Source organism: Cyprinodon tularosa, unplaced genomic scaffold (assembly GCF_016077235.1).
Source record: "Cyprinodon tularosa strain WSP-4 unplaced genomic scaffold, ASM1607723v1 ctg404, whole genome shotgun sequence".
Lineage (NCBI taxonomy): Eukaryota > Metazoa > Chordata > Actinopteri > Cyprinodontiformes > Cyprinodontidae > Cyprinodon > Cyprinodon tularosa.
Window position 1 is genome coordinate 243,286 of NW_024039124.1, and position 15,364 is coordinate 258,649.

Genomic DNA, 15,364 nt, shown 5'->3' on the forward strand with positions numbered 1-15,364 from the left:
GGTCCAAAGTCATGTTCTCTGATGAAAGTAAATTTTGCATTTCCTTTGGAAATCAAGGTCCCAGAGTCTGGAGGAAAAGAAGAGAGGCACTTCATCCACGTTGCTTGAAGTCCAGTGTAAAGTTTCCACAGTCAGTGATGGTTTGGGGTGCCATGTCATCTGCTGGTGTTGGTCCATTGTGTTTTCTGAGGTCCAGGGTCAACGCAGCCACATACCAGGAAGTTTTAGAGCACTTCATGCTTCCTGCAGCTGACCAACTTTTTGGAGATGCAGATTTCATTTTCCAACAGGACTTGGCACCTGCACACAGTGCCAAAGCTACCAGTACCTGGTTGAAGGACCATGGTATCCCTGTTCTTAATTGGCCAGCAAACTCTCCTGACCTTAACCCCATAGAAAATCTATGGGGTATTGTGAAGAAGAAGATGCAATACACCAGACCCAACAATTCAGAAGAGCTAAAAGCCACTATTAGAGCAACCTGGGCTATCATAACACCTGAGCAGTGCCACAGACTGATCGACTCCATGCCACGCCGCATTGCTGCAGTAATACAGGCCAAAGGAGGCCCAACTAAATACTGAGTGCTGTACATGCTCATACTTTTCATGTTCATACTTTTCAGTTGGCCAACATTTCTATAAATCCTTTGTTTTTATTGGTCTTCAGTAATATTCTAATTTTCTGATATGATGAATTTGAGATTTTCATTTGTTGTCATTTGTAATCATCAAAATTAAACAAAATAAACATCTGAAATATATGAGTTTGTATGTAATGTATGAATATAATATACAAGTTTCACTTTTTAAATGGAATTACTGAAATCAATCTACTTTTTCATGATATTCTAATTTTATGACCAGCACCTGTATATATATATATATATATATATTGTTTTTATTTTTTATATTTTTTTTTTATTATTTGTGTATGTGACATATGTATATGTCAAGAAAAACAGTTATTGGATTTGGGTAAAATAATTTCTTTCTTCCTTTTGGAGGGGGGTTCTGTAGTTCTGAGTGAGATTGATCTGCCCTTTTTTTTTTTTTTTTTTTTTTTTTTTTTAGAAGTGTAATAAAAACAGACAAACCAGCTCTTTCCATAAGTAGTTTGTGTTTCGTATTTTCAATATTTGGAATGCCAAAGCCTGCAAACGTATTGTTACGCAGAATGATTTAAGTTGCGCTTTGAAGTCAGATCAACACCCTGAGGGGATTATTAAGATAAGAGTAAGTTTATGAAAAGTGACTTCTGTCATTTGTCATTCATTTTCCAGAGACTGAATGGTGAAAAAAGATGGTTGACGGATTGGGTAGATAAATAATAATATCTTGTTTTAAAACTATTATCTCCAGCGCTACTTTAAAAGAAGCTGGTTACATTTCTGTACATTTCCATCTAAAGATTAGTAATAAAGTATGAGGAACTTGAGTTGAAAAAGCAGCTGGAAGACCAATATAAGGCATCTATTAAACAAATGTTCGATTTAGATGTTTAGAATCCAAAACATGACAGTTGCTACATGTGTATTGATTAGGATAAATATGAACGTCTGTTTCTTAGTTTTCACTGCGCAACGCTCCTCATAAAGAAGCATTCATTTTTGAAAAATAAATATTTTCATAATGTGTAATAGTTACTGAAAACAAATAAAGAAAATGCAGTTCCAAAACAATAATTATTTATTGCATCATTACATTAGCAGGAAGTTATATACTTTCCAAAAAATGTAAACTTGTGTGTTACTTTTGAAGTAAACTTACATTTGCTGGAAATGTATTACATTTGTGGGATTATTACATTAAAAGCTGCTACGTTTGCAGGAATTATTACATTTGTGGGTGTTACAATGTTACTGATACAGAATTCTGATACTCAAATGTTTGTCATACCTGTGAAAAAGTATAAAAAAATATGTAGCTAACAAAACAGAACTAGATCATGAACCAGGCGATTCCCTGAAACCTATTTCCTGAAAGTTTTTAAACATTTTACATCTGCTTAAAACAGGACTAAGAAAAACATTTTACATTTTGTTCACTGAGTAAAGGCCCAAACATATAAGGCTACAGCGCCATTCAGATTCTGAATCAAATCATTGCTGAAATGTTAAGGGTCTCCTCAAGTAATTTACTGCTTTTTCCTGTTTCTAGAGAGTTCATGGACATGTGAGGGAGAGAACAAAGAGTAAGGGCAGGATGATTTATATACTTTACTAACAGTGTAACAGTAGTATTTGTGTTGAAATCCCTCCTGTGAAACTGTTCAAGATCATCTCATCGAGTCAACTAGATGACATACTCATCTAACCCTGTGGAAAGTTTTTCTTTTTATTTAATTGCTAGAGCTGAGTTTCTACTGGTGACGTCAAATAAATGTCAGAGAATTCTCCCTTCGAGTCACTCGTCCCAGGCATGCTGAGCAGCTTCAGTCCCAGGCTTACTTTAGTAAATTACTGATGCCAGAGGATAGAGCTCTGTGTTTACAAGCCCAGTGAGAATCAGCTGCAAAGCAAAAGGCACAGAGATTTACGTATCTGGTGACACACACTGGGGCATTTTAGCAGGATGATTCAGCTCAGTTACTCTTTCAAACATCTGCTGAAATGCTGTTCCTCCCTCCATAGCACCCTGTTCATGGAAAGACTGATTGCACCCCAGATGGTGATGCAACCTGCTGAACTGTAACTCTTGGAACATGCATGTCCCTCAAAGCCATCCGAGACAGCCCCACATGGACACTCTAAACCAAATCATAATCCTTTATCTTCTAAATCCTGACATCCACATGCTCATCTCTGTCCAGAAGGACTCTCTCTGTCTCCTTCTGGACCAGCCGGACAGACAGCAGAGAAAACTAATTCAGTTATAACTTTCTCCCTTTTCTTTTACTGCTTCTTTCTCAATTTAATAACTGCTTTCAGATTACCTCTACACTCAATCCCTGAATACAACCTGGGAATTTAACAGAGTAAAACCGTTTATCCGAAGAGAGTCCTTGATTATAGCCATATTTTGCATCTCAAAAAGGTGCAAATCTGTTTTGCAAACATAAATTATTTATGACTGAAAAAAAGCATAACAATTGTTTTGCACTGACCCACTTTAGGAGAATTATTCAGCTGGTGTTAAACCATTTAACCATTTTGTTGTAATTCAGTTCTCAGCTTCTCACTATTAACTGTCTATAAGGTTGTTTCAGTTTGGGGCTGAACAGCAAAAGTGCCCAGATCTGGCATAACATTATGGCCGCCTGCATTATAGTGTGTTGGTCTAAAAGCTAGACTCCTATAAACCCATTAAGAGCCCTTCTGCCGAAGGGCAACTTCAACTACTACTACTATGTTAGCAGCATGTTGTAAGGAGAGGCATCTATTTATCAGATTTGTTTGCTCAGCACATCCAACAGATTCTCTATTGAACTGAGATTTGCAGAATTTAAAATCCAAGTAAACACCTCCAAAAAACTGGAGCTCCTGAAACAAATTACCAAACACATCCCTGATACAGCTAGTGGCCTTACTGCTGGATGTGTACTCTCCTCAACAACATCATTCCAACTGTGTCTATCAGGTGTGTTTCCTTCATCATATTTTTGATTCTTTGTTGAAGAGTAATAAACATATTTTAAGTGTCATTATAATGACATTCGCAGCAGCTGCCATATACAACAAAAGGTGTTGGGCTCCACATTTTGGGACTTTTAGGTTTTTATGCTTCAGTGGTAGCCGACCTTCTCCACATCAACTTCCACCTCAGAAAGCCCTTCATCTCTTTCAGCTGAATCATAATCATCACAATCGTATTGTTAAATGTTTTAACTTTGAGAAGATTTTACTGGGTGTCAGAAACTCAAAACCAAACTGGCCTTAAATGCCTGGATGTGTTCTTTGTTTTTTTCAAACAGTCAGAGAGAGGCTTATAATTGTAGCTAAAATGGTTGAATGGTAAACTGGCTGTGGAAAATTTACCACTTGTGTGATTGTGATTTGGTATTTTATCTTATGCCTGTATCAAAACTGACCCTCACAACACAAAGTTCAAAAGTTTTACCAGTGTATTTTATATTTTAGTGAAACAGGCTTGAATTTAAATAGTAGCTGGTGACAAAATCAAATGGCCTTGATGCAATAACCAGATTTAATGAAGAGAGGATGGATGATGGTAAACAGCCTTTGATTAGTTTTGTTTTCTCTCAGAAAGCTCATGACACATCTGTTTAAAGGTCCCCCATGTCATCTGACAGCCAGACATCAGGGACATCAGCCCCCCAGAGAGTGGGTGCCTTAAAAATAGGACAATAATTCTCCCTGCAGTACAACACAGTGTCACTTCAATGTTGGGAGTAAATGTGTGTAGGAAATTCAAACCTGAAAAGGCGGAAATGTCTAGATGAACTTACACGTGTCCGGTCTCATGAGCCACAACAAAAGCAGAAGAGAAACCATCTTCATGGTTCAGGGTGCAGCTCCGAACTGGGTGGCACATTCCAGTGACAGGGGCGTAACCTAAGGAAAGGTTAAAGGAAAATTAGAGGCATCTAGATCAGATGAAAGGTTTTAATCCCAACATGTTTCCCTCTGAGTAGATCTTCAAACATATATTAGGATGTTTTTAAGCAATAAATCATTAGTAATCAATATTTTGATTTCCAAGTGAACTTTTTCATTATATAACAATGCATGATAGAGTTAGGACCCTTCAGACCTTAGACAAAAGGCTTTTTGAGGTCCAAAAGTTCCAATATCAATTAAAGTATAAGAGCTTTAGTAGGTACAGTGAGTAGGTACAGCAGTCACCGTTTGTAAAATACAGAAAACACTAATACATATTCCGTTGCAAAATAAACATGATCACACACAAAAAAAAAACAAAAAAACAATAAATATACAATCAAATGAAACTGTTCACTTACTGTTACAAGCCAAAGAATAGAAGTGGCTTTTTTGATTTTCTACCATGACAGGCTTTGGAGCATGCCCTATGGATGCTCAATAAAACACACACACACACACACACACACACACACACACACACACACACACACACACACACACACACACACACACACACACACACACACACACACACACACACACACACACACACACACACACACACACCCACCCACACAAAATTATAAAGGCTCAAATAAATGCTAAAAGCAGAGAGTTCGATAAACAACTATACAAATTAAAAGATGGACTCGAAACCAGACTAAAGGTGGTGAAGCAAAGCAAAAATTAATGTCAGGTGCCATGCTCTTGCTTCCTTGTTGAAAAGTCATGCAGGAGGACCCAAAACTATTATCTCACTTTGGAATAGGATCAACTGGACAAGACTTGCACCGTTCTGGAGCTAATAGAGGACAGCTGGAGAGCAGAGCGAGCAGCCGGACAGAGGGAGCACCTGTAACGGATCTGGAGCTCCAACAGGGGGAACAACCACAAACTTCTAAAGAGCACTCTTTACTTCATCATATACCAACATTTTTTTCTTTTTTCTAACTTTCAATTTTGATTAAAAATGTTTTGTCTCCACTGCCCTCTCCAGGTCTCATTGGTTGATAAGATGTGAATTGACATAAAAGTTCAGATTTATCAATTGAAGGGGAATTCAGTAGCGGTAAGGCACCATATGGGAGTGCCTGGCCACCCAAAGGTTTGCCCTTCGGCTGAGCGACATCAGACCTTATCAGTCGCTGCATTGCTGCAGCAGCTGCAACTCTGTGTCGGTCTTTCCCCGACTCCAGTTCCATCATCTCGGAGCAAGGATGCAAATATTTGAACACTTCCACTTGTGGCAGGAGCTCCCTCCGAGCTGGAGAGAGCAGGCAAGTCTTTTAAGGACTTGGGAAAAAAAAGGCAGAATCCTTTGCTTGGAAAAAAAAAAAAACTTTGAGCAAAACTGATTTTTAAATGTTGGGTTGTTAATCTGAACAGAAGCCACCATGCTACCATTTTGTCCTCATCTGATTAAGTTTACAGGTGGCTAAATATTTTTCTTTTCCAGCACCCAAGAAGGTAGGTTATTAACAGGCTTAAAATTTGAAATAACTGTAGGGTCAGATTAATATTTTTATTTTCAACAAGAGCAGCAAAAAATTTTTTTTTCAAAGCTTCATATAAACATCAAACAGAAGAGGAGTATGTCCATCAACCTTATCTGAAAACAGTCTCCCTAAAAATGTTTTGTTGCTCTTTTTCCTTCTCCATCTTTGCTTTGTTCCTTCCCTTGTCTGTTTGATCGATGTTTTTCATGACACTGTTCTGAATTACTGTGATATACCCTTTACATCATATCTTAAAGGAAAGCCGAGATTCAAAATGTTCTGTCAAGTTTAGAGTTTTTAAAACTGAGTAAACTCATGGAGGTAAGTTTAAAGTTCTCCAGACCCAGCTGTAGGGAAAAGGGCCATAGCTCTGCTACTACAGTTTTAAGAAGAGGTGGCGGGATTTATTTCTGTTTATGGAAGAAAGTACATATTTGTTTTAGCAAGATGGAAAAATAAATCAATCATCTACATTATTTTTCATTGCAGTGTCCTTGTGGAGTTGAACTGAAAATATCCAGCACCACTGTGTATTAAAACTTTAGTTTTTTTTTTCTAAAACCCTTAAAGGACTTGAATACCTTTTCATCATAAGATCTAGCTTTCTGAAAACCAGGGCAGGAATAACTTTCATAAAGTAGGTCAGATCTGAGTGTATTTCTCTAATTCTGGGTACAATGTCTGTTTACATGTCACTTTTGCATCCAGACCCTGATGGTACGTGAGATGATCAGTGCACAATGAGACAGGTATGCACAGCAGGACACTTGTCACAGAGGAGAGAAACTTGACAGCTTTAGATTTACAACTTATATCTAGCATAACTTTCCTTAAATGTCATACTAAATGCGAGCTCATGCATTATTGGATAAGGTAAAAAAAAATACACTATCAACAAGAGCCTGCAGCAAACTGAAACAAGAAAAACTGATGTCTGGTGTCTAGCTAGGAATCAGTGTTTATTGTGTAAAATAAAAAATAAATAAAAAAATCTCAGTTCACAATAAAAAGTAATGTGAACTGAGATTTTGCTGTATTTACTTTAACAGCATTCCTTTTCTGTTATTTTCAAATATAGAAAACAACAACAAACCTTATCAGAACAGGAAGTCAAGCTGTAATTCAGGGGTTAATGCAGGATTGAGAAAGAAAGGAGTGGTTATTGTTAAACTTCTAAACACAGAGTTTTACAATACGGCAGAATAAAAGCATAGTTTTATACGCACACACACACACACACACACACACACACAGAAAAACTTGTCTCAGTATCTTTGTAGGTTCTTTTCCATTGACTTCCATTACCTGTGACCCTAACCCTAACCCTAACTATTACGAGTTCATCATGTTTTTGCAGCTTTTATAATTTATTGTCATTTTTCACCTACTGGCCACCATAGAAAACCTAATCGATGTTTCCTGTGTTTATCTGTTTATCCAAACCAAAAGATTAATAAGTCCTCCCAAAAGAAAGACAATAGTCCCAATGTCATGATCTTGGCACTGATGACTGGCTTTGATGCTGACTCCATTCACCTGTCTAGCTCTGCCCCACTTCTAATCACTCCTTACCAGTGTTGGGAAAGTTCTCTTTCTACGTGAACTAGTTCAAAGTTCAGTTCACTCATTTTAAAATGAACTAGTTCAGTTCATAGTTCATAATTCAAAACCAAAAAATGAACTACTTCATAGTTCTTTTTTTTTTTTTTTTCATATATTGCTCAATTACACCATAGCCTACTGTAGAACCACAGCCAGCAATTATTTTATCAGTTGTAACTCTGAAACTGTGCGTCAGATTTCATCTTCATATCCAGTTTTGAATCCTTATCCAACCAGGGTTTACATTAGCATTGAGGGGACAGCATTTCCCCATTGTTGCTTTAATGCTTTGTTGCTGTCCATTCACTTCACACTAGTAGCAGCTGCAGCTTTCACCCCTGCAGTATATTCTCAAAAACATCAGGAAAAATGTGCTGCTTGAATGGTCTTTTCTATGAGTAATTATTAAAAGAAAAACAGGAAAGTAGTCTTTAAGGTGCAAATGTTTTTTTTTATTTTAATAATTTTTTCCATTTGAAATTCCATTTCAATACATACTAAAAAGGAATACTGGAATCCTGGAAAATTATACCAGGCAGGTTTAACAAACAAGTTACATGGATAGTAAAACCCTCAAGAACAGGGGTCTTCTATGTTTTCCAGACCAAGGACCCCCAAACTGATGGCGAGATGGAGCGGGGACCCCCTAACTATATATATTGTATGAAATTGTGTCCTATAGTCACTCTATTACAGATGGAGTAATGTAAAGAAATTAATTTCTCCCTGGGATTATTAAAGTTTTTCTGATTCTGATTCCTGGTTGTTGTGAAGGAAACGGTGCCCAGCTTGAAAGAGCTCCTGTGTGTCGCTGAATGTGTGCATTGATGACTGAAAGACATCTTTTGTCTCCATTTATCTGTTTACTACAGTGTGTTGATTTCATGTTAATGAGTATTTAAAGACATTTCAATTAGTGGGGGGAAAAATTGCAGGGGGGGAATATAAAAATATCAACTAACCATGCAGACCCTCATGCAGTACCTCCGTAGACCCCCTAGGGGTCGCGGATCCCCTGTTGAAGACCTCCGCTCAAGAAGATTTTACTAACACAAACTGAGGGACCAGGCTGAGGTAGGAATTTAAGGTTACTGAAGTGCGGATTTTTTTACTGAAAGCCGGCGGGCAAACTTGTTGCCATCATCCTCACCGACCACCTGGTCATAAAACTGTTTTAAGTGATCATACTGCTGCTTTGTCGCCTCCATGCTGCTGTGGCTTCCACACGGCATTTTGTTTTGATGACGCACGCGGCTGTAGGCTACGACACTGGTAGCTGGTGTTGCCAGATTGGGTGTTTTTCCCGCTACATATTAAGGCCTGTTTACGGTGTGATTTAGCTGGGGTTTCGCCTGGAGGGCTCTATAGAAATCTGGCAACCTATTGAACGGAGCTGAACTGAGAGAGCGTGCCGTTCACAGACACCAGAATGAACGAGTTCACAATAACGTTCATCAGGCAGTAATGCAGTACGTTCAGTTCACGTTCGCCCAAAATATGAACGAGTTCATGAACTTTCGTTCAATGAACGCGTTCAGGCACAACACTGCTCCTTACCACCTGCTCCTGCCTCTATTTAATGGGCTTGCATCCAGTTATCAAGGCCAGATTATTCTCGTTCTCATCTGGGACACTTTGACCCACCGGCTGGATCCTTCCTCATTCTCAGGACACGGGCTGAACTGTTAAACCAGGTTAGTTCATATCATCTGTTGGATTTACATGGTAACTAACCTGTGTTTCCTTTTACAAAATTTCCTGTTATAGACCCCCTAGGTGCTGCTACTCAGATCATCTGTGTTTTTAATAAACGCTTTTAAATGATCCCACTGTCTGTCTTGCCTCGAATAATGGGTCTACTGGAAGATTTTTGACACCTTACTCTCTTAGGGTGAATGCATTGCTCCAAAAAATGAGGCTTCTACATAAAATCAACTGCATGTTATTGTATGTCATAGCAATGAATGTAACCTTTTTATCTTGAACAGTGAGTGTAAATTAAATCAACTGTAATGCAGTGGCTGCTGCTGTTCTCTGAAACAGGGGAAGCCCAGTGGTGTTAATTAAATCCAAATGTAACGTATTGCATTAACAAATGCTGAAAGACATAAAACACATCACTGCAGAGGGGGAAAATAGCTGTTGTGAAGGGCTCTGAGATAATTAATTCCAGAAACCACAGCAAGAATTCAGCCCAAGATGACTGTTCTGACCGAATGATCACTATTCCCTCTCGACTTACGAGGAAAACCTCATTGGGAATCCTGGGAAGCTCGAACGCTCGGATGCGCTGCAGGACCTCTAGACGCTGCCTGAGGCCACCCCCCATAGACTTTGCATGTAGCGCAGAATCTTTTATGCACCTTAAGAGGTTTAGCCTCACTGTAAGTGAGGTATTTTGGCACATTATCCAATAAGGACTCTACCTTCTCGTTGCGTACCTCAATAGGCCGAGGCTCAAACCTCAACAGGGATTTCTCATAGAGGCTGACAGGCATTCCTGCTGCTCCAGAGTGGAGGGGAGATCCCATCCAAGAGTGGAATAAAAGTGTGATTAATGTGCAACATACTCATGAAATCAGACGCATTTTAGCATATTTTTAACCCCATTTTTAAACCCGTATTTTACAAATAACTTTAGAAAATTTAAGGGAGGTTTATCCTCCCTGATATTCAAATAGAAATCGCCACTGCTGTGATTCTATGTTAATGAAACAGAATGGATCTAAACAGAACTGAATTTCATAAGCCTGCCATAACCCTGAAATTTGTTATTAAGGCTATCGAGAGCACAACACTATTTGCATGAGTCAACATTCCCCAACAAAGGTTCTGCCTGTGGAATGGAGGAGTAAACTGGTCATTAATTTTGAAGACAAGGATAGAGTGCTGAGCTGAGGGAATCCACAGATGAATAAAACTGAAACTCCAACTCCAGCATTAAAAATCGGGATCAAGCATGCAAGTTAATGAGTAGAACAAAAAGAACATTGCCCATACTTCTAAAGAGAATAATTAAAATCGATAAAATCCTATCACCGACAAATAATTCTCAAAGATGGGGGTAAATGATGCTTAAAACTTGAACTTTAAGAGGTAGGAAACCATCTAAAGGCAGTGGAAGCAATCATAAAACCAAACTCAGAACGAATGCTGCAAAACACAGTAACCTTCTCATCTTATGCAATCCATCTGCTGTTAAAAAAAGGTGATAAACACATAAAACTTGGGTTGCTGCATGTTTTACCATAAATGATGAAATACTCCATTCACACAAAATATTTCCTAAATTAGTTAATAAGCAGCAAATTAAAACTTTGCCTGATATTATTCTGGAGTACATTTTGTCTAAAATAATCTAATTTTAATTTATTCATTTGAAATAATCCCACAACTATAAAACTCAATCAATATTGTTAATAATACAGTAAACACATTAGGCTTTTATGCATGAAAAACAAAAACATAAACTAAATATGGGACTAAAGAATCTAAATATGTATTACTAGTGAGCACAAAGTAAAGATAACAGAAGGATGAATGCTAATATGACACAAAATGACAAAGAGTATCCTGTAGGGATACTCTTTGTCATTTTGGGATACTCTTTGTCATCCTTTCTGTGATGCCCTTAAAATGTGCAATCCCAAAAACCGCAGTGTTAAGTCCTGCCTTTAATTTTCCGCCTTTTATTCATTTTTCGGTTATGTTGCAGTGTTTGGGTCGGTTTTGAACCATTGAAGCAGGAGTGGTACAAGATGGATTTTAAATAATGCTAAGATCCAAAAACATTCAGCTGAATTTAGAAAGGTTTAACTGCTTATCCAGCAACACTGAGACTAAAGTTTAGAGTATGAATTATAAAAAGTCATATATCTGAATGCAAATGTTTTGATGAATTATTTTAACACACTGCTGAGTATTTTATTTGACTTTTTTGAAAGTTTAAATTTGGTGATCACTCATCTTTTATTTTTGTAAATCTTTAATGCGGTTGTGTTTTAGGGATGCTTTTTTCCAGGTTACTGTAATAAATCAGATTTTAAACCTTTATGGCTGAGTTCTGAATCTGTTTACAAAAACTGTGACACATTAGGCAATGAAATAAAAAAGGTGAAGATTTACTTTAAAAGAAAAGTAGCTGAATTTCAAAGCTAAGAACAAGTCTTCAACTCTTAAACCAAGGTGCACTGGAGCATTTTTTGCTTCAACTTTACCAACATATTGATTTTCAACACTCAGTGTCCAGAATTAACGAGACACTTCTCAGAAGGAGGTACCTTTTTAATCTGTTGTAAGGCATCAATTCTTTGCATGGACTTTTGGATCCTGAGACAATAAAAAATCAATTTGAAACATTGCATAATCTTAAATACTCATAAGGGAAAAGTGTTTTAATATATTAGAAATAAGTATAAATGTATCGTATTAACACAAGCTAATATTTAAACAAACTTTATCTAATACTGATCTTGTTGTTGGAAAAAAAATTATGTAAACCACAGATGTAAAAGAGTAATGAGCTCTTTCCTGTTATTTCCTAATTAATCCCTTAAAGTTCTTTTACATGAGTGTATTGCATCAGCTTCCCCTTTCAACTATAGTAAAAAGTGAAATCTTCACAATTTAGTTAGATTTACCTCAACAACGTCAGACCTGGTCCAGGTAATTCAATGTTTTGTTTTTCCATGGCAAAATACTCTATAGACTGGCTAGATAAAGAAAAAATAAATAAAACTGAACATATTTAGAGGTGTGTACCTCAAAAGCATTATATGTAAATGCAGCTTTTTAAGAGAGAACAACATATCTACAGACAAGCATGTTGATGATGGTCTGGGGCGATTTTTCTACTACAGAACCAGAAATGTGAATGGGCAGTTGTGATTCATCATACTTACATTTTGGGGAGTAGGAGAAAATAAAAGGGCTACCAATAACTAGACCAAGGTATGCAGAGGTATTTTGACAAAATAAGAAAGTTAACAAAAAGGAAAACTATCGCTTTTCATTAATTAATGGTAAAATATTTTCTATCTGTTAATAGACTTTTTACAACCAGACAAGGTACTAACCAAGAGACTGAAAGCTGAACAAATTTTACCATTTAATATCTGCTATACTGCTAAACTAGAGGCTGTGCAGTTTCTCTCTTACTGGGAAGACCCTCCCTGTCAATTAAGGCATTAGATGTTAATGCTTTATCCTTCAAATATGAGGGTAAAAAAAACTAGACTGAAGAGGTCGCCAACTTTCAGCACAGTCAATCACTGTAAATGTTAAAACTTCATGTGGTCCTTAGGTTTGCTCTAGGACAGTGATATCTTTGTGCAATTGGTTTCTATGGTGGAGCAGCAATATCCAAGCAACGTGATGTAATGCTTTGCATGTGGTGGTGTAAAGCATGCTGCCACTCAGGTGAACATGTTCTCTGGAGTCACACATCATGATTCTCCATCATCCAGGCATGGGTTTGGTGGATGCCAGAAGAATGGTACAAATCTAGCTGCATTGTGTCAAGTGTAAAGTTGTTGGGGGGGGTTTTGGTGTGGGGTAGTTTTTTAGGAGCCGGGCTTGGCCTCTTAGTTCCAGTGAAAGGAACCCTGAATGCTTCAGCAGACCAAGACATTTTGAACAATTCCACAGTAACAACTTTGTGGGAACAGTTTGGATCTGATCCTTTCTATTCCAACATGACTGTTACCCAGAGCACAAAACAAGGTCCATAAAGGCACGGAGGGGATGGATAGTCTGGTAAGGATTAACTTGACTAGCGTGCACAGAGTCCTGACCTCATCCAGGAGAATACCTTTGGGATAAATTAGAACAGAAACAGAGAGCCAGGTCTCCTTTCCTGGCATCAGTCTGTGAACTCACAAATTAGCTTTAGGAATAATTCTCAAAAGTTCCCATAAACACTCCTAAACCTTGTAGAGAGCCTTTACAGAAGAGTTGATGCTGGTGTCATATTAAACCCTATAGATTAGGAATGGCATATCACTGAAGCTCATTTGTGAGTCAAGGCAAATGAGCAAATTCTTTTGGAAATATAGTGTAAATTTGGATTAACTGGTCTTTTTACAAACATTTCTGCTGACATGATAGAGAATATAAAATCCTGCTGCATCATGTTACTAAGCAAAAAAATAAAAATAATGTTTTACAAGCAGTTTAACAAAAACAAAATATATAAATTGCCATAGAATTAAACATTCCTGGTTGTGTAGGTGACGCAGCGTTTAGAGTTCAAGAGCCATGTATGGAGGCCTTAGTCCTGGACGTGGCCGACCCGGGTTCGAATCCGGCCTGCGATCCTTTGCCACAAGACTCTCCCCCTCTCTCATACCCTCTTTCCTGTCTGCCTACTGTCGATGAGCCACTAGTGCCGCAAAAACTTAAAAAGAACAAAAAAAAAAAAAATTCCAGAATATGGTATTCCAGTAACACACAGACAAAAAAACAACTACTTGCACTTTATGATCACAGTACTTTTTTGTGAGAGAACGTAAACCATGCAAGTAAAATCATGACATGCCTGAGAAAGTAAAGAACGTGTTGATTAAACACAGCAGCTGTCAGTCAGTGTTAAGCTTAGGGCCATAACTAATGATTATTTAGTAAATCGTTTAATTTGCCAATTATCTTTTTGATTAATCGATAAATAATCAGATTGCTAAAAGGTTCTCATAGAATACTAAGCACCAGGTGAAACTAAAACTTTTCCACTTGAGGAGTATTTGATAGAGCATATCAACAGACGAAAAAGTTTTTTTTTTATCTTAAATGCAAAATGTTTATATATATTTTTTACAATTCTGGTATAATTACTGCTCTAAGAGGGTCGCTATGTCACCTAAAGGCATATTTTACGGTCTCTAAACTACAGGTAACGATTAATCGATTACTAAATTATTTGACAATTTTTACAGTAACCGATTAATAACGATTAATCAAATTAATTGTTCAGATTGTTAAGATTATGTGCAGAGTTTCTTCAAATTATGGCTTCTAACCGAAGTTGATAAAGCCTTTGTTCCCGCACATCATAAGCAAATAAAGCACAGAAACAATTAGCCTTCAGTGAACTGTAGGTACACTGCTATTGAATCAGGGGTTCTGCCCAATTTTCTCTCCTCTGTGGTTATGCTGAACACAGAGCAGTTACTTCACTTTAAGCATGTTACTGACTTTTACAAACTAATCAGTTACAGTGCTTGTTACAGGAAAAATGACAGTTACTGTAGCTTATAGCATTTAGAGAAGACCTGTCAAGCTCATATGCTTTAAGCCACACCTGACCTGACAATTTTCCAATGCTCGTGTTTTGCCAGTCATACTTCATGTCCAATAATGCAGTACAAGAGCTACGTACAACTCAAGATAAAGGTGCACAGTCTGCCCTGGTTGGAGATGCAGGAAGAAACGGTTGTGACACCATCAGTGTTGTTAACAGTAACAAACCAAAGCTGATTGTATTTAAAAACTGGCTGCAGTGAGCATTTATCCTTCAGCCAATGCCGTAAATCTGCCTCCATGCTCCTCAATGTTCTGCTTGTTTGGTAGAGCATACCTGTGTGGGAAACTAGTCTAAGTGATAATCAGCTTAGATTATCATCAGAGAATTTTAATTTCAACTTCTAAGAACACGAAAGTAAACATGGATGAACTTTCTAAGAAAATGACACAAGGTATCATTAGATAAAAA

The 15,364-nt window shown here is 37.5% G+C and overlaps 1 protein-coding gene across 5 annotated transcripts in view; it reads right to left on the minus strand.

Annotated features, from left to right (window-relative positions):
• Positions 1 to 15,364, minus strand: part of adamts3 (ADAM metallopeptidase with thrombospondin type 1 motif, 3) — a 284,275-nt gene that overhangs the window by 117,279 nt on the left and 151,632 nt on the right. For all 5 annotated transcript variants that reach the window (XM_038298273.1, XM_038298274.1, XM_038298272.1 and 2 more), the window contains exon 8: positions 4,408 to 4,513. In XM_038298273.1, the coding sequence (XP_038154201.1) occupies positions 4,408 to 4,513 (106 nt within the window). The remainder of the gene's footprint in view (positions 1 to 4,407; positions 4,514 to 15,364) is intronic.